At 47.8% G+C, this 22620-nt stretch overlaps 2 protein-coding genes across 2 annotated transcripts; one reads left to right on the top strand and one right to left on the bottom strand.

The window, feature by feature from the left end:
- On the top strand, positions 1-17383 carry CHIT1 (chitinase 1). Its single transcript, XM_059904585.1, is given in 13 exon segments — positions 1-25; positions 1089-1118; positions 3362-3563; positions 4148-4204; positions 5576-5741; positions 5948-6072; positions 6743-6816; positions 6819-6865; positions 8825-8855; positions 8858-9009; positions 9320-9433; positions 16542-16668; positions 17139-17383. Coding segments are annotated over 13 exon segments (1395 nt in total).
- Positions 17384-20064: 2681 nt separating this feature from the next.
- On the bottom strand, positions 20065-21697 carry LOC132353401 (transmembrane protein 80-like). The gene is given in 4 exon segments (XM_059904572.1): positions 20065-20420; positions 20736-20803; positions 20806-20830; positions 21659-21697. Coding segments are annotated over 4 exon segments (426 nt in total). The 3' UTR covers positions 20065-20126.
- Positions 21698-22620: the final 923 nt, after the last annotated feature.

The raw sequence follows: 22620 nt of genomic DNA, 5'->3' as shown, positions 1-22620 counted from the left end.
ATGGTGTGGTCTGTAGCCTGGGCAGGTGAGTGGGTGCTGTCAGGGAGTATGGGCTGGGCCCCGGGAGCTGTGGGGAAGTGGGGATGTGTACGTGAAATGGTTCCTTGGTGCTGTTTGTAAGGAAGCAGAAGCTTTCAGGAGAACTTTGGAGGGTCATTCCATTTCTCCTTCTGCTGCCAGGCTTGCAGTTCCTGTGGGTTCCCCCCTGAGGTCTTTCAGCCCAAGAGGCTTTGTGTTGCAAGGAAAAGCTTTTCTCAACAGGCTGAAAATGACTTTTCTTCCTGTTTTGGAAGCCCAGAGTCAGTGAACCCCTCGGCATTGGGTGGTTTTGTCTTTGCTATGTTCTGAGGCCCCCTACTTTCCAGGGGTGCCCACTGCCAAGGAATTCTTCCCCACCCTGAAGCTGGTTGCCCTGCAAAGTGCAGCCTGGGAGCCATGACCCTGGATGCCCTTACAAATTTTCATGCAGGTTTTATTAGGTTAATGGGAAAATCCAAGGTCACCAGAGAGGTGAAATAAATACTTTTAAAGGAGTCCCACTGAGCCCTAGGTCTCCAAGGATATTGGTAACTCAGCCAGCCTCTTGTGGGGTGTGGCAGGAAAGCAGCAAAAAGTAGTCAATTGTGGCTGTGAGCAGAAGTACAGAGACCTCACCTAGAGATGAACTCTCTGGCCTAGCCCTTCCAAATTGGCTCTTTTCATCCTGAGGACAGGTTTTCTGCTTATTTCAAAAGAGAAACTTTCTCTCTAAAAAGCTTAAAAGTCAGTGGTTTTCCTAGAATCTTCCTAAATCCACACTGCCCTCTACTGATGTTCTAGAGAGGGAGCAGTCTCAGCTCATGGAGATTTCCATCAGCTCTGGGACTAGCCCAGGCCAGGTAGGGGTCCCTGCTGTCTGGCCTGGGTAAAGGGATGGACACAGTGCCCTCCTGGGTCACTTGTGGGCAGAGGAAGCTGGATTTGTAGGAAACTGTCCTGAGCCCACCCCCATCCCTGACCACTTCTCGCTCCTGCGCTTCAATAGCCATAGAGGGCTGGGAAAGTAAGAATGACATCTTAACCTCTGCCTTCTCTTTTGTGCTGTTCAGGTTTGATGGTTCTGCTGATGATCCAGTGGGGTAAGTGGTGCCCTTCTTGAAGCTAGCCCTGGGTTCCCTCAGCCCCATTCCCTGGGCTCTGCTACCCTCTCCCATTCACTCCCCTAACATTTACGCCCACCTCAAGAGCTCTTGCCAGATTTCAGTGGGTTCTCGCCTCCAAAGCTCAGGCCCCTGCAAGTGTCCTTGTCCCCATAGTGGCCTTGCCATTCCTTCTTCTGGGAAGGGTCTAGCCTCCTAACCCACTAGCTGAACTCCTGTGTGTCCGTGGGGCCAGCTTAAATGTCAACCTCTCTCTGTTCTTTCCTGAGGTCACTTGCTCCAACCTCTGTGCTCTCATAGCACTGGAACACATTTTACAGTATATATCACAGTGTTTCTAATTACTGGCTTAGGTGTCTCCCCTACCACCAGTAGGGGCGCTCTGACCTACTGGAAGTAAGAAACCTAAGTCTTCTCCAGCTCCATGTCCTAGCCCCTTGGCTCAGCAAGGACAACACACTCTTTCTTTCCGTGTCTGTTGAACTGATTGCATGTGGAGCTTGGGAGATCCAGGAGGGATCCTTCTTGTGCAAGACAAGAGAGAACTCTCTGGGTGATGTTTAGCAACTTGGACTCCTGGATTCCCTTCCTATCCCACACCACTCCCTGTACTCAGACCCTCATTCTGAGCCTGGGCTGTGGCACTAGACACACATTTCCCCTCTTCATCTCACAGGAGGGGACAGCCAGGTCCAGAGAAATAGCAAACATGGGGAAGAGAGAAAAGTTGAAGATTTCCTCAAAAGCTTTAATCCAAGCTACTTCTGAGCATATGGTGTGCTATGGTATGGGATGGTATATATTTATAATAATAGAATTTTGTGTGGGCTAAGGGTTAATGTATGCAAAGCACTTAGAACAGAGCTTACGTTCTGCCAGCACTGTTCTGAGTGTTTCACATACATTAACTCTTCATTCACACAATAGTCCTTAAGATAGGAACAATCATCATTCCCATTTTATGAAGGAGAAAGCTGAATTATCTGGCTAAAAATTTGCAGAGTTGGGATTTCAACCCAGGCATGAAATTCCAAAGTCCCCGCTGTTAACCACTAGACGTTGTTGCCTCTATAGTACAAATATTCATGCACAATATTCAATATGCTATGGCAGGATATGATACAAAATAAAAAGAGCCTCCTGGCTCCTTTCTAGATGGTCCCAGGGATGTGTTCGCTGGGTTAATCCCCTGTTTCCTTCTTTTGCTTTGGGGAGTTCACCAATCCTCCTTCTATGTCACTCAGGCAACGCCCCAGTCCCATCAGCAAACTTCACTCCCGGGTGACCTCTAGTTAGGGCCAGTGACTACCCAAGAGCTTTGACTCCTCCTTCTGAGAGCCATCCATGGGCCCAGGGGTGTCTCAGCCAGCCCTTCATGCTCTGGGTTCCTACACACTCTCCTATAGCCACTTTGCACTGCTCTCCCTCCTCATCCTCTCACTGGCCACATGGGGGCTGGAGGAGGGTGCAGAGAGACCCTGTCTGTGTAAAAGGAAATCCTAGTGTCTAGACCATGACCACAGACATGCTCCAGTCCAAACTCATCATTCTGCCAAGTCCCTGGCATAAAATGCTGGTGTGTGCAAACCACACGATCATAGTCTGCAAGGCTGGAAGAGCCCTCAGAGACCACACTGTCATTTTCAGATGGGGACCCCTAAGCCAAGGCTAAAGAGAAGATCAGCCCAAAGTACACTTCTGGCAGCTGCAGGGATGAAGCTGCAGGCCTTTGTGTTCTGGTGTTCTGGTCAACTTTGCACAGTGCTGCCCTCGGTGGGAGCCATCACTGCTAGACAAGCCCCCACCTGGGAGGAGAGGCCCTACACACAAAGCCATTCTACAGGGTGTGGGGATGACAGAAACAAGCTGCCTTTTCCTAGAGAAAATATTCTCCTTGTTAGAACCTTGTCAGTGATATTAAACCAATTCTCTACAAGGGATAATAGTATATAAATGCAAACCTCTTTAAAGCAAGACTAAAGAAACATAAACCCAGGCTGTAACTGGGGCCTCCTCTCTGCCACTTTATATATTTGTATTTTAATTAACATTCTGAAGTATTCCAAGCTGTGATTTGAAAGTTCTGCCTCCCTGCCTCCAGCAGATGAAGGGCCATGTTTAACGTCTTCTGGCATGACATAAGTTCTGCCTCTGGGCAGAGGAGGCCAGTCCACAGCAGGCCCTTCTGATTGCCATTTCTTTTCTTTGCCCCAACTTGCCAGGCTCTGCGGCAAAACTGGTCTGCTACTTCACTAACTGGGCCCAGTACAGACAGGGGGCTGTTCGCTTCTTGCCCAAGCATGTGGACCCCAATCTGTGCACCCACCTCATATGTGCCTTTGCTGGCATGAACAATCACCAGCTCAGCTCCATAGCGTGGAATGATGAGACACTCTACAAGGAATTCAACATCTTGAAAAAGATGTGAGCTGCAGTGGAGGAGGTGGGGATGGGAGGTGGAGAAGACAGGCGCCTCCTCTCAAAGCCAGAAACCTTCTCCATTACTGCAGTCTGGCTGCAGACCCGCTGTGTGGCTTTGGGCAAGTCTCATCACTTCTCTGGGCTTTCCCGTGCTTATGTGGAAGAGGTGGGGGTAGATAGTGACTCCTTAAGTGCCCTTCCAGTTTAGGTCTAAGCGGAATCCGGACTGTGAAACTGTTTCCCTCTACTGGGAATGAGTGCCCTTCTTTCTCCCAAAATCTATCTATCCTTCAGCTCAAGTGTTATCACTACCTTAATACAGCCTCTCTGAAGATCTGTTCTGATCTCTTGCTTTCTGAATTTCTTGAGTGTACGGCTCCCCAGCCAGATAAGAAGTCCTCAAAGGTAGGAACGTGTCTTTTCTTTCCCAATCTAGAGCTTCCCTGGTACAGAATCTGAACATAGGGATTTATATATCCCCTACCTCACCCCACCAGCCCTGCCAGGCTCCTTGCTTCCTTGTTAGTGAGGTGAGCCCCCCCAGGACCTGGCTGGATAAATTCTGGCATTCCTCTTTTCTTTCCCAGGAATCCCAAGCTGAAGACGTTGCAGGCCACTGGGGGCTGGAGCTTCGGCACTCAGAAGTGAGCTGTCTGTGGGCACCAATGTGGCAGGGCCCCTAGTGGGGAACTGGCTCACTGGCCAGAGAGACCCCCAGTCAGGGAATCAGCCAGGCAGAGGTGTAGCCAGGGTGAGGGGGAGTGGGAGAGAAGAGTGGACTCTGGGGGCTGACCTTCCTTCTGACTTCTTGGTACCTCATCAGGAGGCAGTGGAGTGGGCTTAGCTCCAGGCCGTTATATATCCAGTCTTGCTTTAAATGCAGCACAGAGAGTCTGACCTCTTTCCAGGCCTCAGTCTCTTCCTCCATGAAATGTGTAAAGGGAGGGTCTCAACTAATCCCAGACAACATATAATGTCTATATTTTCTGAGCTCTGGAACAGTATGTCTGAGAATTTTTGTTCCCCTTCTGGGTGTCAAAGGCAGTCTGCGAGATTGAGCTTGGATGCCAGAATATTGACATTTCCAGGACATTTTTGATGATTTATGGAGATAATGGAATGGTATATTTGGAACCATACTTTTCCTAGAAAGTCCTAACTATAAGGTCCCCAAAATTCTAAACCAGTCTTTCTAATACTTTTTTGGATCATGAGCCTTTTTGAGAACCTGATGAAATTTATGACTCCCCTTCCCAAAACACTGCTTATACACAGATTTTTCACTGAAATTCAGTATTCTTAGCCTGGGGTTCCCAGGCATACAAACCCCACTTAAGAACTGATGCTATTAGCTAAATTAAAAAATAAATTAAAATAGAAACAGTCTATAAAACTCAAGACCCCCAAGAAGTCCAGGGACTTCTTGAGAAAGTAAGATGTGGGGAGGTTGTTCTTGGGGCACCTCAGAAATTGTAAAGAACTCTGGACTAGTAATAGTAATAACAATAACACAAAGCACTCTACAAATGTGAGTTAGAAGAATAGTAACCATGTTAACCTGCCAGGGAAGTAGAACAGCAGACCCCCAAGATTACCCAGATCCTCACTAAACTGCCGTGCTTCTCTTCCTCTTCATCTTAGAAACTGATTCCTCTTCTTTTTTCAATCTCCTTGCTGGGTTGACAGCCAGCTCTGATTCAGGTTAGAACAAATCCCTGGGCAGGGATGTGGCAGTAAGCTTCTGGAGGGAATTTTGGGAAGCAGAGCTCCTAGTGAGTCAGTGTGCCCCTGGTGATGTCAATGTTTGGGGGCACTTCTACATTGTCCCTTTCCCTTAGCCAGGCCCATAACCCACCTGCAAATATCCCAGCAGTCTCTGAAGCAGCCCTTCTTGTTCCCTTCTGGCCTAGACAGCCGAGCACCAATATCCTGAGAAGTTTCTCACTTGCCTCTGAGGGAGCATGACCCACTGTCCTGTGTAAGACAGGCCCACACTGCCTTTTATCAACCCATAGGTTCATGGATATGGTGGCTATAACCAATAATCAACAGTCCTTTGTCAACTCAGCCATCAGGTTTCTGTGCAAATATGGCGTTGATGGTCTAGACCTTGACTGGGAGTACGCAGGAAGCTGGGGGAGCCCTCCATCAGATAAGCAGTGCTTCATAGCCCTGGTGCAGGTACAGCTGGGTGAGATAGGGAAGACCTAGTTAGCCAGGGGGCCGCATAGGTGCTGCTCTGCCCCCAGGCTCAGCTGCTTCATGTGTCTGCATAGCACAGACCAGCCCTGTGGTCAGTTTTCAGGCTCCTGTGTGGGAACATCTGCTTGGAGCTCACAGGGCTGCCTGTTCCCCGTCTGTGTGTTCACTCTGAGCTGCCCCTGCAGGACCTGGCCAATGCCTTTCAGCAGGAAGCCCAGGCCTCAGGGAAGGCACACCTCCTGCCGAGCACAGCTGTCCCAGCAGGGCCACACTGCACAAAAGCTGGATATGAGGGGGACAAAATTGCTCTGTGAGTCTCAGGCAGATGGCATGGACCCTGTGTTCTCTGCAGGGGAAAGAGACCAAGGGCAGGCTGAGCTTCCCCCAGAATGGAGCAGGGGCTCGCCTGCACCACCAGCAGACCTAAGGAGGGTTTCCTTAGCACATTTGCTACTCCATCACTCCAGAGTCCCTCTCTTTGGAGCCTTGCCCTTTTCCTTAAGAATTCGGTCTTAAAGTGAAATACCCCTGGAGGAGGAAAGAGGGAAGCACTTAGCATCTCTGAGAGAATGAGTTCCCACCCCAAGCCTACTGAATAAGAGCCTGTACCTGAATGAGATTCCCAAGTGATATATGTGCACAACTAAAGTTTGAGAAATGCTAAGCTAGATTTCCCTTCAAAATAGCAAAATAGCAAGAGGTGTCCTTGAGTGGACTCTGTCCTGAGGGTGCTAAGGGGACAGCTGGGAGGAGGACGCTGAAGACGTGAGCTGCCAAGAATGAGAATGGCCAGGATGACGGGGGCCACCGGAGGTGTTGCCTATGCTGCAGCATCTCCCAGAGCAAGAAGGGAGCCCGCCCCCACCATGCAGGTCTCTCCCCAGGCCACACACTGCGTGTGAGGGGACGGAGAAGCAAGGAAGGGGGGTCCTCCACCCTGCTCACTAGCCCCTCACTCTCTCTTCCCATGCCTCATGCAGGAAACTGGAGTTCCTCAGCTTCATGGCCTATGACATCCATGGCTCTTGGGAAAAGAACACAGGGCATAACAGCCCCCCCATGAGAGACAGGGAGAGACTGGGGCCATGGCCGAATTCAATGTGGTAAGGGGCAGGACGCCCCTGGCACAGGCCCTTGCCAGTGGCCCTTTTTGAGCCTCGAAGAACCTAATGGAAGGGAAAAGCAGGATACCAAGCAGGGCATGGAGAAGCCAGGATTTTTTTGTTTCTTTCGTGTTTGTTTTATTTTCCTATTCCATGTCACTGCTGAGGAGAAACCTCACTTCTGTGTAGCATCTCGGCTGATATTAGACACAGCCAACCAATCTAGCAACATCAAACAAACAAGTGACTAATTGGGAGGCTGTCTTTGAGCTCAAGTTTCCAGCCAAAATGGCTCCTGCTCCCTTCATACACCCTCGGCCCCATTTCCTTCAAGATAATGGGTAACTTTTGTTCCTTGGCACTGAATGTCCTTCTGGAAAGAGGTGAGAGCTTTCCCAAGTTGATAACATCTCAGGGGATGTCACTCAGGGCAGAACCCCCCTACGCCACCCCAGTCCCTGGAAAGGGCAGGCTTGGTTGTAGACTGGGGTGGGTGGAGGTTTCCTGCCCAGCTCTTCCTCATTGAGTAGGCTAGACATTTTTTTATAAGCCCATTCTATATTTTAAAAGTCAAGATTGACCATATCATTTCTCCTTCTTAACAAACAACAATAACAAAAAGCCCTAAATTAAAATGTTTGTTAATTTTGGGGAGTCCACATCTTTGTGTTTCAGCTGGGTGGAACATCTAGGACTTCCGTGGCTCTTTCACAAATAAAGTGCACTTCTTCAGGCACTTGAGCCGAGCGTCTAAACCTCACATTGCACCTGGTTCCTCCACCCTCATCTGGGAAACTGTGTGGGTCCCAGGGGAAGCCAGCCAAGTCAAGTGGGGAGACATACAAAGACATTCAGCTGAGAGGTGAGGGGGTTGAACTCCCACTGGCACAGTGCTCTCCAAGCTGTGTGCCCTGGATCCATGTGGGGGAAGGGAGGCCTTTATCCTCCTACAAAGAGGTCTTCTACTCTCTATACTATGTGCCCTGCATGTTGCTTCTGGCCAGAGGGGTGACTTTTCCAAATTTGCACAAAAATGCCACAGAACTTAGCAGGGTGCTCTGACCTCTGCCCTCAGAAAGCTCCAGTCTGATCAAAGATAAATCATATGGACCAGCAAAAAGAAATACACGTAAATCAATACAGTGAAAATACCTAAGTGCTAAGAGGTTGCAGGGTAACTAGAAAACCTGGACTCAAACAGGGTGGATTCTTGGGGAAAGTGAGCCTACCATCCTGGTTTGAGGGAAGAGTCTTCATTACTTGTTTATTCCACAGAGTTGTATTGGGTACCTCCTCATGTCACAGGCCTGGGGGTGTCATGTCAAGTAATACATGATGGGGGAAGGTCTTGTGCAGAGGCGGTGAAGAAGCCCTGTGCTCATTTGTTCTTTCTATTTGCACATCTTAGTGTCAAGCATTGTTCTAGGCACTGGGGTTACAGAGATAAATAAAATTCCCTGCTCTTGTACTGAGGGTGAAACAACAGTGATGGTAATGATCACGATCATAGCTCCCCTTTATTGCACTATGTTAGACTTATACATGCATTATATCTTTTAATTCTCACAATGCCTTTAGTGACAAATATTTTTATCATTTCCATTTTATGGACAGGAAGCTCGAGGCTCAGCAAGATCAAATAAGTTGCTGAGTAAGGCAGAGATCTTTGTTTACTGAGGTATCCCAAGCGTCTAGGACAGTGCCTGGCACACAGCTGGCCTTCAGTAAATATTTACTGAGTCAATGACTGTTTGACTCCAGAGCCCATGCTCTTGGCTATAGGGCCATGCAGCTTCAATCACTGTGGTTCAGGGTCTAAGAGAGGATCTAAAGAAGATGGGGCAGGGTTGGAACACTAGTAAAGGCTCATGAAACTCCTCTGGAGCCCCCAGGCTTGGATGATCTGAACCAGTCTAAAGGCAAAGAAAATTAGCCCTGACATTGCTCCTTCACCACCAGGACTCTGCCATGCAACGGTGGCTGCAGAAAGGGACCCTGCCAGCAAACTGATCTTTGGCATGCCCACCTATGGATGATCCTTTACCCTGGCCTCTTTGTTGGACACTGGAGTGGGGGCCCAAGCCACGGGGCCTGGAACTCCTGGCCCCTTCACCAAAGAGGGAGGACTCCTGGCTTACTATGAAGTAGGAAAACCCACAGCCACCCCGAGTATTGTGCAGAGCAGGGGCTTCTTCTCCCATAATTTCTGAATGAGGATGCTAGGCACAGTGAATTCTGGTCGGGTAAATTCCATCCCATGCCTGTCATCTTGGATTTATCCTTAAGCCCAGGTGCCTCATTGAATCAACAGTTCTAGGTCACTCAGTCTAGAACTTCCTAGAATCTCCAAGCTTCTCAGATGGGAATTTTTCAGTCTCTAGTCTCCTCATGACAGGGAGAAGATGCTTGCAGTGCCTCCCACCTCCTTCCCAGCTCTGCCCTCTGCTCCTCCAGGTCTGCTCTTGGAAGGGGGCTGCTGAGCACAGAATCAAGGACCAGAAGGTGCCCTATGCCTTTCAGAGCAACCAGTGGGTGGGTTTTGATGATGTGGAGAGCTGCAAAATCAAGGTGAGGTTCAGCCCTGCTGGGAAGGTGTGGTCCTGTGTGGGCCCAAGGCCTGTCAATAACATTCAATGACAGCATTCAGAACCTCTTCAAGGAGAAATATCCCAGCATTTCACAGATCTCCATGTGATAGCATTTTATACCATTATCACCTACTGGTTAAGAAAAGACACAATGGCAAAAAAATTGCTCTACATTGAGTATCTCTCTTGAAAGTATTTGTACTTTATTAAAAACAAATTCTACAGACATATAAGAGGAGAAATACATACAGTAAGGCATATCATTTTTTTTTTTTACTTAACATATAGCTATTTATTTTTTTAATTGAAGTATAGTTGATATCAATATTACATATAGTTTTTTTTTCTATTTTTTTTTGTTAGCTTCTGCTTTATAACAAAGTTAATCAGTTATACATATACAATATGTTCCCATATCTCTTCCCTCTTGCCCTCTTGCATCTCCCTCCCTCCCACCCTCCCCATCCCACCCCTCTAGGTGGTCACAAAGCACCGAGCTGATCTCCCTGTGCTATGCGGCTGCTTCCCACTAGCTATCTATTTTACATTTGGTAGTGTATATATGTCCATGACACTCTCTCACCCTGTCACATCTCACCCCACCCCCTCCCCATATCCTCAAGTCCATTCTCTAGTAGGTCTGTGTCTTTATTCCCGTCTTGCCGCTAGGTTCTTCATGGCTTTTTTTTCCCCCTTAGATTCCGTATATATGTGTTAGCATACTGTATTTGTTTTTCTCTTTCTGACTTACTTCACTCTGTATGACAGACTCTAACTCCATCCACCTCATTACAAATACCTCCATTTCATTTCTTTTTATGGCTGAGTAATATTCCATTGTATATATGTGCCACATCTTCTTTATCCATTCATCTGTCGATGGACATTTAGGTTGCTTCCATGTCCTGGCTATTGTAAATAGAGCTGCAATGAACATTTTGGTACATGACTCTTTTTGACCTATGGTTTTCTCAGGGTATATGCCCAGTAGTGGGATTGCTGGGTCGTATGGTAGTTCTATTTGTAGATTTTAAGGAACCTCCATACTGTTCTCCATAGTGGCTGTATCAATTTACATTCCCACCAACAGTGCAAGAGAGTTCCCTTTCCTCCACACCCTCTCCAGCATTTATTGTTTGTAGATTTTTTGATGATGGCCATTCTGACCACTGTGAGATGATACCTCATTGTAGTTTTGATTTGCATTTCTCTAATGATTAATGATGTTGAGCATTCTTTCATGTGTCTGTAGGCCATCTGTATATCTTCTTTGGAGAAATGTCTATTTAGGTCTTCTGCCCATTTTTGGATTGGGTTGTTCGTTTTTTTGTTATTGAGCTGCATGAGCTGCTTGTAAATCTTGGAGATTAATCCTTTGTCAGTTGCTTCATTTGCAAATATTTTCTCCCATTCTGATGGTTGTCTTTTGGTCTTGTTTATGGTTTCCTTTGCTGTGCAAAAGCTTTTAAGTTTCATTAGGTCCCATTTGTTTATTTGTGTTCTTATTTCCATTTCTCTAGGAGCTGGGTCAAAAAGAATCTTGCTGTGATGCATGTCATAGAGTGTTCTGCCTATGTTTTCCTCTAAGAGTTCGATAGTGTCTGGTCTTACACTTAGGTCTTTAATCCATTTTGAGTTTATTTTTGTGCATGGTGTCAGGGAGTGTTCTAATTTCATACTTTTACATGTACCTGTCCAATTTTCCCAGCACCACTTATTGAAGAGGTTGTCTTTTCTCCACTGTATATGCTTGCCTCCTTTTTCAAAGATAAGGTGACCATATGTGCGTGGGTTTATCTCTGGGCTTTCTATCCTGTTCCATTGATCTATATTTCTGTTTTTGTGCCAGTACCAAACTGTCTTGATTACTGTAGCTTTGTAATATAGTCTGAAGTCAGGGAGCCTGATTCCCCCAGCTCCATTTTTCGTTCTCAAGATTGCTTTGGCTATTCGGGGTCTTTTGTGTTTCCATACAAATTGTGAAATTTTTTGTTCTAGTTCTGTGAAAAATGCCAGTGGTAGTTTGATAGGGATTGCATTGAATCTGTAGATTGCTTTGGGTAGTAGACTCATTTTCACAATGTTGATTCTTCCAATCCAGGAACATGGTATATCTTTCCATCTGTTTGTATCATCTTTAATTTCTTTCATCAGTGTCTTATAATTTTCTGCATACAGGTCTTTTGTCTCCTTAGGTAGGTTTATTCCTAGATATTTTATTCTTTTTGTTGCAATGGTAAACGGGAGTGTTTTCTTAATTTCACTTTCAGATTTTTCGTCATTAGTGTATAGAAATGCAAGAGATTTCTGTGCATTAATTTTGTATCCTGCTACTTTACCAAATTCACTGATTAGCTCTAGGAGTTTTCTGGTAGCATCTTTAGGATTCTCTATGTATAGTATCATGTCATCTGCAAACAGTGACAGCTTTACTTCTTCTTTTCCGATTTGGATTCCTTTTATTTCTTTGTCTTCTCTGATTGCTGTGGCTAACACTTCCAAAACTATGTTGAATAATAGTGGTGAGAGTGGGCAACCTTGTCTTGTTCCTGATCTTAGTGGAAATGGTTTCAGTTTTTCACCATGGAGGACAATGTTGGCTGTGGGTTTGTCATATATGGTCTTTATTATGTTGAGGAAAGTTCCCTCTATGCCTACTTTCTGCAGGGCTTTTATCATAAATGGGTGTTGAATTTTGTCGAAAGCTTTCTCTGCATCTATTGAGATGATCATATGGTTTTTCTCCTTCAATTTGTTAATATGGTGTATCACATTGATTGATTTACGTATATTGAAGAATCCTTGCATTCCTGGGATAAACCCCACTTGATCATGGTGTATGATCCTTTTAATGTGCTGTTGGATTCTGTTTGCGAGTATTTTGTTGAGGATTTTTGCATCTATGTTCATCAGTGATATTGGCCTGTAGTTTTCTTTCTTTGTGACATCTTTGTCTGGTTTTGGCATCAGGGTGATGGTGGCCTCGTAGAATGAGTTTGGGAGTGTTCCTCCCTCTGCAATATTTTGGAAGAGTTTGAGAAGGATAGGTGTTAGCTCTTCTCTAAATGTTTGATAGAATTCACCTGTGAAGCCATCTGGTCCTGGGCTTTTGTTTGTTGGAAGGTTTTTAATCACAGTTTCAATTTCAGTGCTTGTGATTGGTCTGTTCATATTTTCTATTTCTTCCTGGTTCAGTCTCGGCAGTTTGTGCATTTCTAAGAATCTGTCCATTTCTTCCAGGTTGTCCATTTTATTGGCGTAGAGTTGCTTGTAGTAATCTCTCATGATCTTTTGTATTTCTGCAGTGTCAGTGGTTACTTCTCCTTTTTCATTTCTAATTCTATTGATTTGAGTCTTCTCCCTTTTTCTCTTGATGAGTCTGGCTAATGGTTTATCAATTTTGTTTATCTTCTCAAAGAACCAGCTTTTAGTTTTATTGATTTTTGCTATTGTTTCCTTCATTTCTTTTTCATTTATTTCTGACCTGATCTTTATGATTTCTTTCCTTCTGCTAGCTTTGGGGTTTTTTTGTTCTTCTTTCTCTAATTGCTTTAGGTGCAAGGTTAGGTTGTTTATTCGAGATGTTTCCTGTTTCTTCAGGTAGGCTTGTATTGCTATAAACTTCCCTCTTAGCACTGCTTTTGCTGCGTCCCATAGGTTTTGGGTCGTCGTATCTCCATTGTCATTTGTTTCTAGGTATTTTTTGATTTCCCCTTTGATTTCTTCAGTGATCACTTCATTATTAAGTAGTGTATTGTGTAGCCTCCATGTGTTTGTATTTTTTACAGATCTTTTCCTGTAATTGATATCTAGTCTCATAGCGTTGTGGTCGGAAAAGATACTTGATACGATTTCAATTTTCTTAAATTTACCAAGGCTTGATTTGTGACCCAAGATATGATCTATCCTGGAGAATGTTCCATGCGCACTTGAGAAAAATGTGTATTCTGTTGTTTTTGGGTGGAATGTCCTATAAATATCAATTAAGTCCATCTTGTTTAATGTATCATTTAAAGCTTGTGTTTCCTTATTTATTTTCATTTTGGATGATCTGTCCATTGGTGAAAGTGGGGTGTTAAAGTCCCCTACTATGATTGTGTTGCTGTCGATTTCCCCTTTTATGGCTGTTAGTATTTGCCTTATGTATTGAGGTGCTCCTATGTTGGGTGCATAAATATTTACAATTGTTATACCTTCCTCTTGGATCGATCCCTTGATCATTATATAGTGTCCTTCTTTGTCTCTTATAATATTCTTTATTTTAAAGTCTATTTTGTCTGATATAAGAATTGCTACTTCAGCTTTCTTTTGATTTCCATTTGCATGGAATATCTTTTTCCATCCCCTCACTTTCAGTCTGTATGTGTCTCTAGGTCTGAAGTGGGTCTCTTGTAGACAGCATATATATGGGTCTTGTTTTTGTATCCATTCAGCCAGTCTGTGTCTTTTGGTGGGAGCATTTAATCCATTTACATTCAAGGTAATTATCAATATGTATGTTCCCATTCCCATTTTCTTAAATGTTTTGGGTTTGTTATTGTAGGTGTTTTCCTTCTCTTGTGTTTCCTGCCTAGAGAAGTTCCTTTAGCATTTGTTGTAAAGCTGGTTTTGTGGTGCTGAACTCTCTCAGCTTTTGCTTGTCTGTAAAGGTTTTAATTTCTCCATCAAATCTGAATGAGATCCTTGCTGGGTAGAGTAACCTTGGTTGTAGGTTTTTCTCCTTCATCACTTTAAGTATATCCTGCCACTCCCTTCTGGCTTGCAGAGTTTCTGCTGAAAGATCAGATGTTAACCTTATGGGGATTCCCTTGTGTGTTATTTGTTGTTTTTCCCTTGCTGCTTTTAATATGTTTTCTTTATATTTAATTTTTGACAGTTTGATTAATATGTGTCTTGGCATGTTTCTCCTTGGGATTATCCTGTATGGGACTCTCTGTGCTTCCTGGACTTGATTAACTATTTCCTTTCCCATATTAGGGAAGTTTTCAACTATAATCTCTTCAAATATTTTCTCAGTCCCTTTCTTTTTCTCTTCTTCTTCTGGGACCCCTATAATTCGAATGTTGGTGCGTTTAATGTTGTCCCAGAGGTCTCTGAGACTGTCCTCAGTTCTTTTCATTCTTTTTTCTTTATCCTGCTCTGCAGTAGTTATTTCCACCATTTTATCTTCCAGGTCACTTATCCTTTCTTCTGCCTCAGTTATTCTGCTATTGATCCCATCTAGAGTATTTTTAATTTCATTTATTGTGTTTTTCATCGTTGCTTGGTTCCTCTTTAGTTCTTCTACGTCCTTGTTAAATGTTTCTTGCATTTTGTCTATTCCATTTCCAAGATTTTGGATCATCCTTACTATCATTATTCTGAATTCTTTTTCAGGTAGACTACCTATTTGTTAGGTCTGGTGTGTTTTGACCCTGCTCCTTCATCTGCTGTGTGTTTTTCTGTCGTCTCATTTTGCTTATCTTACTGTGTTTGGGGTCTCCTTTTCACAGGCTGCAGGTTCGTAGTTCCCGTTGTTTTTGGTATCTGTCCCCAGTGGGTAAGGTTGGTTCAGTGGGTTGTGTAGGCTTCCTGGTGGAGGGGACTATTGCCTCTGTTCTGGTGGATGAGGTTGAATCTTGTCTTTCTGGTGGGCACGTCCACGTCTGGTGGTGTGCTTTGGGATGTCTGTGGCCTTATGATTTTAGGCAGCCTCCCTGCTAATGGATGGGGCTGTGTTCCTGTCTTGCTACTTGTTTGGCATAGGGTGTCCAGCCCTGTAGCTTGCTGGTCGTTGAGTGAAGCTGGGTCTTGATGTTGAGATGGAGATCTCTGAGAGATTTTTGCCGTTTGGTATTACGTGGAGCTGGTAGGTCTCTTGTGGACCAGTGTCCTGAAGTTGGCTCTCCCACCTCAGAGGCACAGCCCTGATGCCTGGCTGGAGCACCAAGAGCCTTTCATCCACACAGCTGGGGTGCTTCTGGCCTGGAAGGAGGAAACTTCCTGGGTGGGTGAAGGCGAACTAGAGTGAGAGGAGCGGGCACACACCAAACAGGGCGAGGGGCACGGCAGGGTCCAGGCATATCATTTTATTCAGTCCGTTGACAATATTTGGTGCATGTTCAAATTATAGATCCTTTGATTTACTTATATGACACCCCCTCAATTCCTGCCTCAAAACTTGAGTGTGTTTATCTGTTTCCATGTCTCTCTCCCCAGTGAGGTCATTGGCACCTGCAGAGGGACCTGTATTTGCTCATCTGCTTATCTCTTGTCAGTTATGCAGGGCAGACAGTGGCAGGTTCTTCTGGAGGTGTAGACAAAGTGCTCTGGAGGATTGAGGAGGCAGCATGATCCTGGCTGGGGGAGATGAGAGAAGGCATCATGGTGGAAGGGATTTTGAGAAAGTCTTAAAGCAGAGAAGATGGGCCTTCTGGGGAGGAAAGCACAGGAGAAAGACTTGATGGAGAGGAAAGGGGAAGCTAGCCTCTGAGAGCAAGTTGTACGGTAGCTGGAACCCTGAGTGGGGACTGGTGTAGAAAGGGAGGTAGCTGGGAGGGAGATTGGGGCCATCAAGGGTTCCGACCACCCCTACCCTGTAACCCCAGCCTCACGCCAGAGGTGAGCCATGGCCTCCGGCAGGGCTAGGGCCAGGGAAGCCCACTCGGAGGGGACACACAGCCATACCTTAAAGAAGCCTCAGGGAACTGGTGGAGGTGAGAAGGCCCTCAGGGTGGACAAAGACATGAAGACAGGGAATTGATTCAGATCTCTGGGGAAGTTAGTCGTTCCCTATGGTAACTGAACTCATTTCAATCAGCAGACAGTACCCCAAACACAATAGCTCAGCCCAGAAAATGCTGGGAAGTTAAGGCTTCCAACCTAAGGAAGGTCACACATCCATGTACTCCTCACACCTCCACCCTCATGCCCACCCCTGGCCATGTTTATGTCAGGGCAGGGAGATTCCAGAATGAATCATGCCCAGCAAGGATCAGAACTCATGGGTGCTGGAGAAAAGAGGTCCCTGCCTGGATGAGGAAACCGGCTCTGGGGCTGCTGGCCGGGCTTCCCTGGGCTCCTCCACCCCCATCTTGCTCCTCAAACAGGTCAGCTATCTGAAGCAGACGGGACTGGGTGGGGTCATGGTTTGGACACTGGACATGGATAACTTTGCTGGTTTCTTCTGCAACCAGGGCCGATACCCCCTCATCAAGATGCTGCGGCTGGAGCTGAGTGAGTATGGGGCCAGGGCACCTCAGGTACTGGCTTCTTCTGAGGAAATTCTTCTGAGGATTCTCTTTTCACACTCTTCTTCCTCTTTCTGATTGTACCAATGCCTGCCCAGGGTGTTGGTAACCAGGGCTTCCCTCCAGAGGGCCCTCAGCCTCTCTTCTCAAGGCCTGCACTCAGCCTTCATTGTGAGACCCCGCTGGCCCTCACCATTACTTGGTTGGTCTTTGCAGATGGTAGATAGCCATTCACTGCCTATGACACTTGTAGCCCCGGTGTTTTCTCTTGAGCTGTGCTCCAGCTGTAGGTGTGGCTGTTGTCTGGCTGTCCTCTGCCTTGGGTGTCTGACTATGCCCTGCCTGTAAGGTATGGGGTGTTGAGCTGCTGCTGCCTATGGTTGCTGCCTGTGTGCTTGGCCTATGGGTTTGGGATCTTTTGGTGGAGCCTTGGTTGAATCATCACTGTTTTCCCAGGTCTTCCATATATGTCTTCAGGCCCCCCAGAGCCTGAAGCTCCTGCACCAGGCCAGCCCTCTTAACTTGAGCATGGCTCCAGCCTCAGACAAGACACATTCTGCCAGGGCAAAGCTGACGGGCTCTACCCCAACCCTCTGGACTGGTCCAGCTACTACAGTTGTACAGGGGGGTGGTTGTTCCAGCAAAGCTGCCTGAGGAGCCTGGTGTTCAGCTCCTCTTGCAAATGCTGCACCTGGAGTTGAGTCTCCAAGGCCCCTTTGACCCCAGCACCTGGGCAAGGGTCAAGGACCACTCCATAGCCCACCTCCCCAGCTCTCCCTGGCAGCCTGCAATCTGGCTTCTTGTGTCTTTCCATATCCAAGCTTTCTGTTCTCAGCCTTGGTTTCCTCTTGTTCTGCTCTTCCTGGGCTGCCTATTTTACTTGAAAAATAAATCTTTGGTTTGCACCCCACTGCCCCCAGATGTGGTGGCTTACAGAGGCTCTCTAAGCACTCTGTTAGTTCAAAAACTACCCTGAGGAAGGTAGGGAGCCAAGAGGGGAGGGTGACATAAGGCATGACTAGGTCAGAGCCAGGTGAGAAGGCGGTCCATTCAGGGTGTGTCGGGCTCTGCACCAGGTCTCGCCTTGAAGACTCCACTTTCCAGTGGGCAGCTTCCAGAGCACAGATGACCACATCTGGGGCATGGCCCTGGATCTGACACATTCTTCATTGGCTCAGAACCCCTTGGAGAGAGAACTTTTCCTGGTGACCTCCATTCAGGTGTTATTCCCAAGATGCTCACTAGATGGCAGCAGAGAAGAGTTTGTCCCCTGCCTTAAGGGCTCCGCTCATGGCCACTCTGCATTAAAATGAGAATCCAGACCCCCTGCTACTAAGCGGTCATTTGACAGATGAGGCAGGGATACTTATTACCCTCCTTTAACAGGTATTTAAACTGAAGACCTATTCTAACCCAGTTCTGAGACCAGAACCAAGGCCTAAATGGGCCAATATGGGCCAGAAGGGTATGCACATACAGTACCCTGGACAAATAGAGTAATCCAAACAGTTCTTGAAGCTTTGAGTTGAATCTTAGTCAACTTGAAGAAAATCTGCACATAATCTAATGGTCCAGCTTGCCATGCACTCACCCAAAGCTGGTTTTTTGGGTGGGACTCGGGCAGCTGGGGATGGGGACAAGTGGGGAGAGAGATGAGCTGGCCCTTCGCATGAGTACAAGCAGCACCAGATCCCTCTAGCAGTGACTTCCCCTCTACACCCTGCCTGTCCTGGAGCCTTTTGAAATCTGCTCTTCTTCAGTCCAGAGCACAGGTCTGCTTTTGCCCATGTTCCTTCCTCTGAGGTCTCAGCTGAGACTTGTCTCTGCTCAGAATGGAGTCTAGGATGGAAGTCTCCTTATGGCAGGGGCTGCAGGAGGCTTAGTGCCAGACAGCTGCAGAACCAACTTCCGGCCCCACCACCTACTAGCTGTATGACTTTAGGCAAAGAAATGGAGGCTCAGTGTCCTCATCCGGCAGCTGGGGACAGCCTCCTCCTGTCAGGGTGGGTGAGGATTAGGGGAAGTAAGTGCGTGTTAGCTGGGTCCAGCGTGATCAGCACCACCTCTCACTAACCTTCTCGCTGGGCTCTCTGCTTCCTGTACCTCCCTCATCCAGTGCAACCTCCACACTGTGACCAGCTTGATCTCTCTAAATAGGAATCTAACCCTGTCATTTCCCATGCCTAAGAACTACCAACAGCTTCCTCCCGCCTAAAGAATAAAGTCTCTGTCATCAGCACAGTGTCAAGACACTTTATCAGGCCCAGTCTCTTCTGCTCTCATTCCTATCATCCAATCCCAGTTCAGGTGCCAGGTACCCCAGCTGTTGGTACTAACCTCAGCCACGCCAGCTTCTCATGTGGGACCCCCAGATGTCCACCGTCACTCTTATGAGGTTTGAGCCCCTGTCCCAAAGCAAATACTATTGTGTACTTTAGACAAGACTGTCTCCCTTTACCCACCTGTCTGTCCTACCCACCCACCCCCAACTTTATAACCTAGGTGATGTACCCTTGTATGGAGTAGGCTTTTGAAGTCAAGTGCAAATATTGCCTGGATTGTTAGGTTTGCTTCGCTTTGAGCAATATAGTGTTTTTTTGAGGTAGAGAAGCTTCTTTATTTAAAAATACTGTGAAGAGAGAACATCCAGATGCTCAAACACAACATTACTCCAGACGTAGAAAATGTGAAATTGAGACCAAGGGAAGTCACTAGAAAACATCACCGCAGACTCCTTCCAGGAGCACTTGCAGAGGGCCTGGGAGCCGGACAGCACCCCTACTGGGGACTCTCCAGTTCTCCTCCCTCCCCTCTGCGCTGGGGCTTCCAGGTCACCTTCGCCTTTCTCCAGAATTCCCCAAGGGAAAGGTGTCACGGCTGAGGAGAAACCCCCCAGCCCCGAGCTGCCTGGCCTTTGGCAGGTGCCTCCTGTGCACGGCAGAGTGCACCACTTGCCCGGAGCTCGGCCCGCAGAGCAGGACCCCTGGTCCCTGTGCCACCCCGAAGCTGCAGGGAGAGCAGAGACAGCCGATCCCTGCCTGAGAGGGAGGTGCCACGGACACCGCGAGGGCACTGGCCTGGCTGCCTGCTTTCCGAAGGCCTCGTCCCCCTCTGCACCCTGGTTGTCGGTGGCTGCTGAAGCCAGATCCCCAACAGCCAGAGACGTCCCCATGATTCCCCGCAGACCGGCCGGGACAGCCCAACCCCTGCTTCTGTCACACCCAGCCCTTGCCCAGCACCTTGTTCTGCCCTGGCTCCCGACCCCACCTCCGCCTCATAGACCCTCCACACCATCTGACCCTCTAACAAACACCGAGGCAGGTCAGCACGAAGATGTCCTTCCCGCTCACCAACCGTCAGCGGGGGAGGTGACGGCTGGGGCACAGTCTGGCTCTGAGGAGGGTCTCCTGTCCAGGGTTGTCCCGCGGGCCGGGCACCGCCTACCTAGCTGTCGAAGGCGGCGATGGCCACCGCCTGCAGGACGGCCTCCAGGCCGTGGAGCGCGAAGAGCATGGCGCTGAGGGCCGAGTCGGCCCACAGCACCAGCGTCTGCCAGAGCAGGAAGTAGATGGACAGCAGGGCACCGCCCACCGTGAGGACCAGGCTGGCGGCCAGCGGTACCTCGGCTTCCATCAGGTTGCCCTTGGTGCCGAAGTATAACCGAATTGCTTCCAGAATCCCCATCAGAAAGAGCAGAGTCAGGTCGAGGACCAGGTAACTGTGAGGATAAGTGAAAACCTGATTTTTTTTTTTAATTTATTTAATTAATTTATTTATTTATTTATGGCTGTGTTGGGTCTTCGTTTCCGTGTGAGGGCTTTCTCTAGTTGCGGCAAGCGGGAGCCACTCTTCATCGCCGTGCGTGGGCCTCTCACTATCGCGGCCTCTCTTGTTGCGGAGCACAGGCTCCAGACGCGCAGGCTCAGTAGTTGTGGCTCACGGGCCTAGTTGCTCCGCGGCATGTGGGATCTTCCCAGACCAGGGCTCGAACCCGTGTCCCCTGCATTGGCAGGCAGACTCTCAACCACTGCGCCACCAGGGAAGCCGGAAAACCTGACTTTTATATACGGCCAGCAGGAGCGTAGCTAGGAAATAGAGAGCATAGTACGTTTCACTCAGAGCAGCATCTGAAGAGGGAGTGATGAGAGCTGGCCAGCGGTTAAGGACTCTCAGGCCCAGCAAATGACCCTGCCCGAGGGCACCCACCTGGGGAGGGTGGACAGGAGGGGTTGCTCTGCCACCTGTCCAGAGGCCCTGCAAACACGTGGGTCCAGCCCAGGCACCTTCGGGTGGCCACGGAGACCCGGCCAGCGGCCCCCTGCCTGGCTTCCTTTGACACCCCTCCTGGTGTCACCACACCTGGCAGGGCTCCTGTGGGCTCCGGGGTGGGGCTGGGGCTTACCCCCAGGGGACATCCTAGCCTGGAGCAAGAGGACCGGGCACATCCTTGGTGACTGCAGGCAGGACGGCCTCGGCACCCCAGGCTTCCTCAGGTGGCATCACCCTGACCTAGGTCCCGGTTATAACACTGAGAGCAAAAAGTGACCTTTTTCACTTTCTTCAGAGAAAATGTCTTTCTCTCTTTTGGGGGGCAGTTAAATACCCACTAGCAACTTTCCTGAGCTCTGAACACATCGTATTTGTTTATGCTGAAACAAGTCTGTAAGTTTTCCAAGTGAGGGGTTTTCGTGTTCCTGCCCCTCAGGGCCCGGAGGGAGTCAGGCAGCCATCCCTCGGCGTGGGGCTGAGCAGGAGGCACCAGTGGAGGAGGTTATATCAACTCTCTCCACCTGTTAGTGGACGCCCTTCCCACTCAGGTGGAATGACTACTCAAAACTTATAGGGAAGGTGGGGCTAGGGGCTGGGGGCTTAAAGCAGTAAAAAGCAGGAGCCAAGAGCCGACTTCAGGTGCCTGGGAGGTCTGGGTCTTGGGCTGACGGAGGGCCACAGCAGCATGGGATGCAGCAGCGGGATACCACCGTGGAGGAAGCTCTACCTCGCCGCGAGGCCGCCATTTTGCCGCGCCCCGCCCCGCGCCCCCGAGCAATATAGTTTGTAAAGGAATTTTGGGTCACTTATGCTTTAGTGGCTTAGTCCATGAATGTCTGGCCACTCTCTCTAACAGCAATGACCACTTTCAGCCCCATAGAGGAGAAGTTCCTCTGGTCTTCTCTCTGAGCAGACTCAGAGCATGCACCACCATGTCTAATATACCTGCTGGAACACCAGGCAAATCCTCAACCCCCACCCCACCCGAGGACCCAGCTCTCCTGGTGGGCCCACAGTCCCCTGCTCTGACATCATCCACTTCTTAATGTACCACACCTTACCTGGAGCCATGGGAACTGAAGCGCTGTTGTCTTTATTTTGTTTCAATTATGAAATCTACCACATGGGCAAAAGAGTGTTTAAAAAAATACGTATGTTCAGTGTCTCCCAGGAATCCATCACGGGAGTAAGGAAACAACACTACCAGCAACTTTGAAGTTACTCATGTGCCCCTCCCTAGTCCCACACCCTTCTAGCTAGACTTTGGTTAGTCATTCCCTCTTTTTTCTTATAGTCTTACCAACCGTGTGTATGTTCCTAAACAAGATACTATTTAGTCTAGTCTGTTTTGAAACTTAAATAAATAGAAACATACTGTGTGGTACCTTCTGTGGCCCACTTCTTATGCTCCACAGAGCTGTAACCCACTCATCTTCACTGCTGTACAGTATTCCATCATATGTGTATACCACAATTTATACATTCTGCTATTAATAGGCATTTGGGTTGCTTCCAGCTTTTGGCTAATGTGGACAATATTGCTATGAACACTCTTGAGCATGACTGTTGGTAAGTATGTGTAGAATTTGTCCAAGAGTGGACTTGATAGGACGTGGGGCATATGCAAATTCAGTTTTACTAGGTGCAGGCAAATATTTTTCCAAAGTGG

The sequence above is a fragment of the Balaenoptera ricei genome, chromosome 1, assembly GCF_028023285.1.
Source record: "Balaenoptera ricei isolate mBalRic1 chromosome 1, mBalRic1.hap2, whole genome shotgun sequence".
Classification (NCBI taxonomy): Eukaryota; Metazoa; Chordata; class Mammalia; order Artiodactyla; family Balaenopteridae; genus Balaenoptera; species Balaenoptera ricei.
Note: the sequence above shows the minus strand (reverse complement) of the source record. Positions and strands in the feature narration are given on the sequence as shown.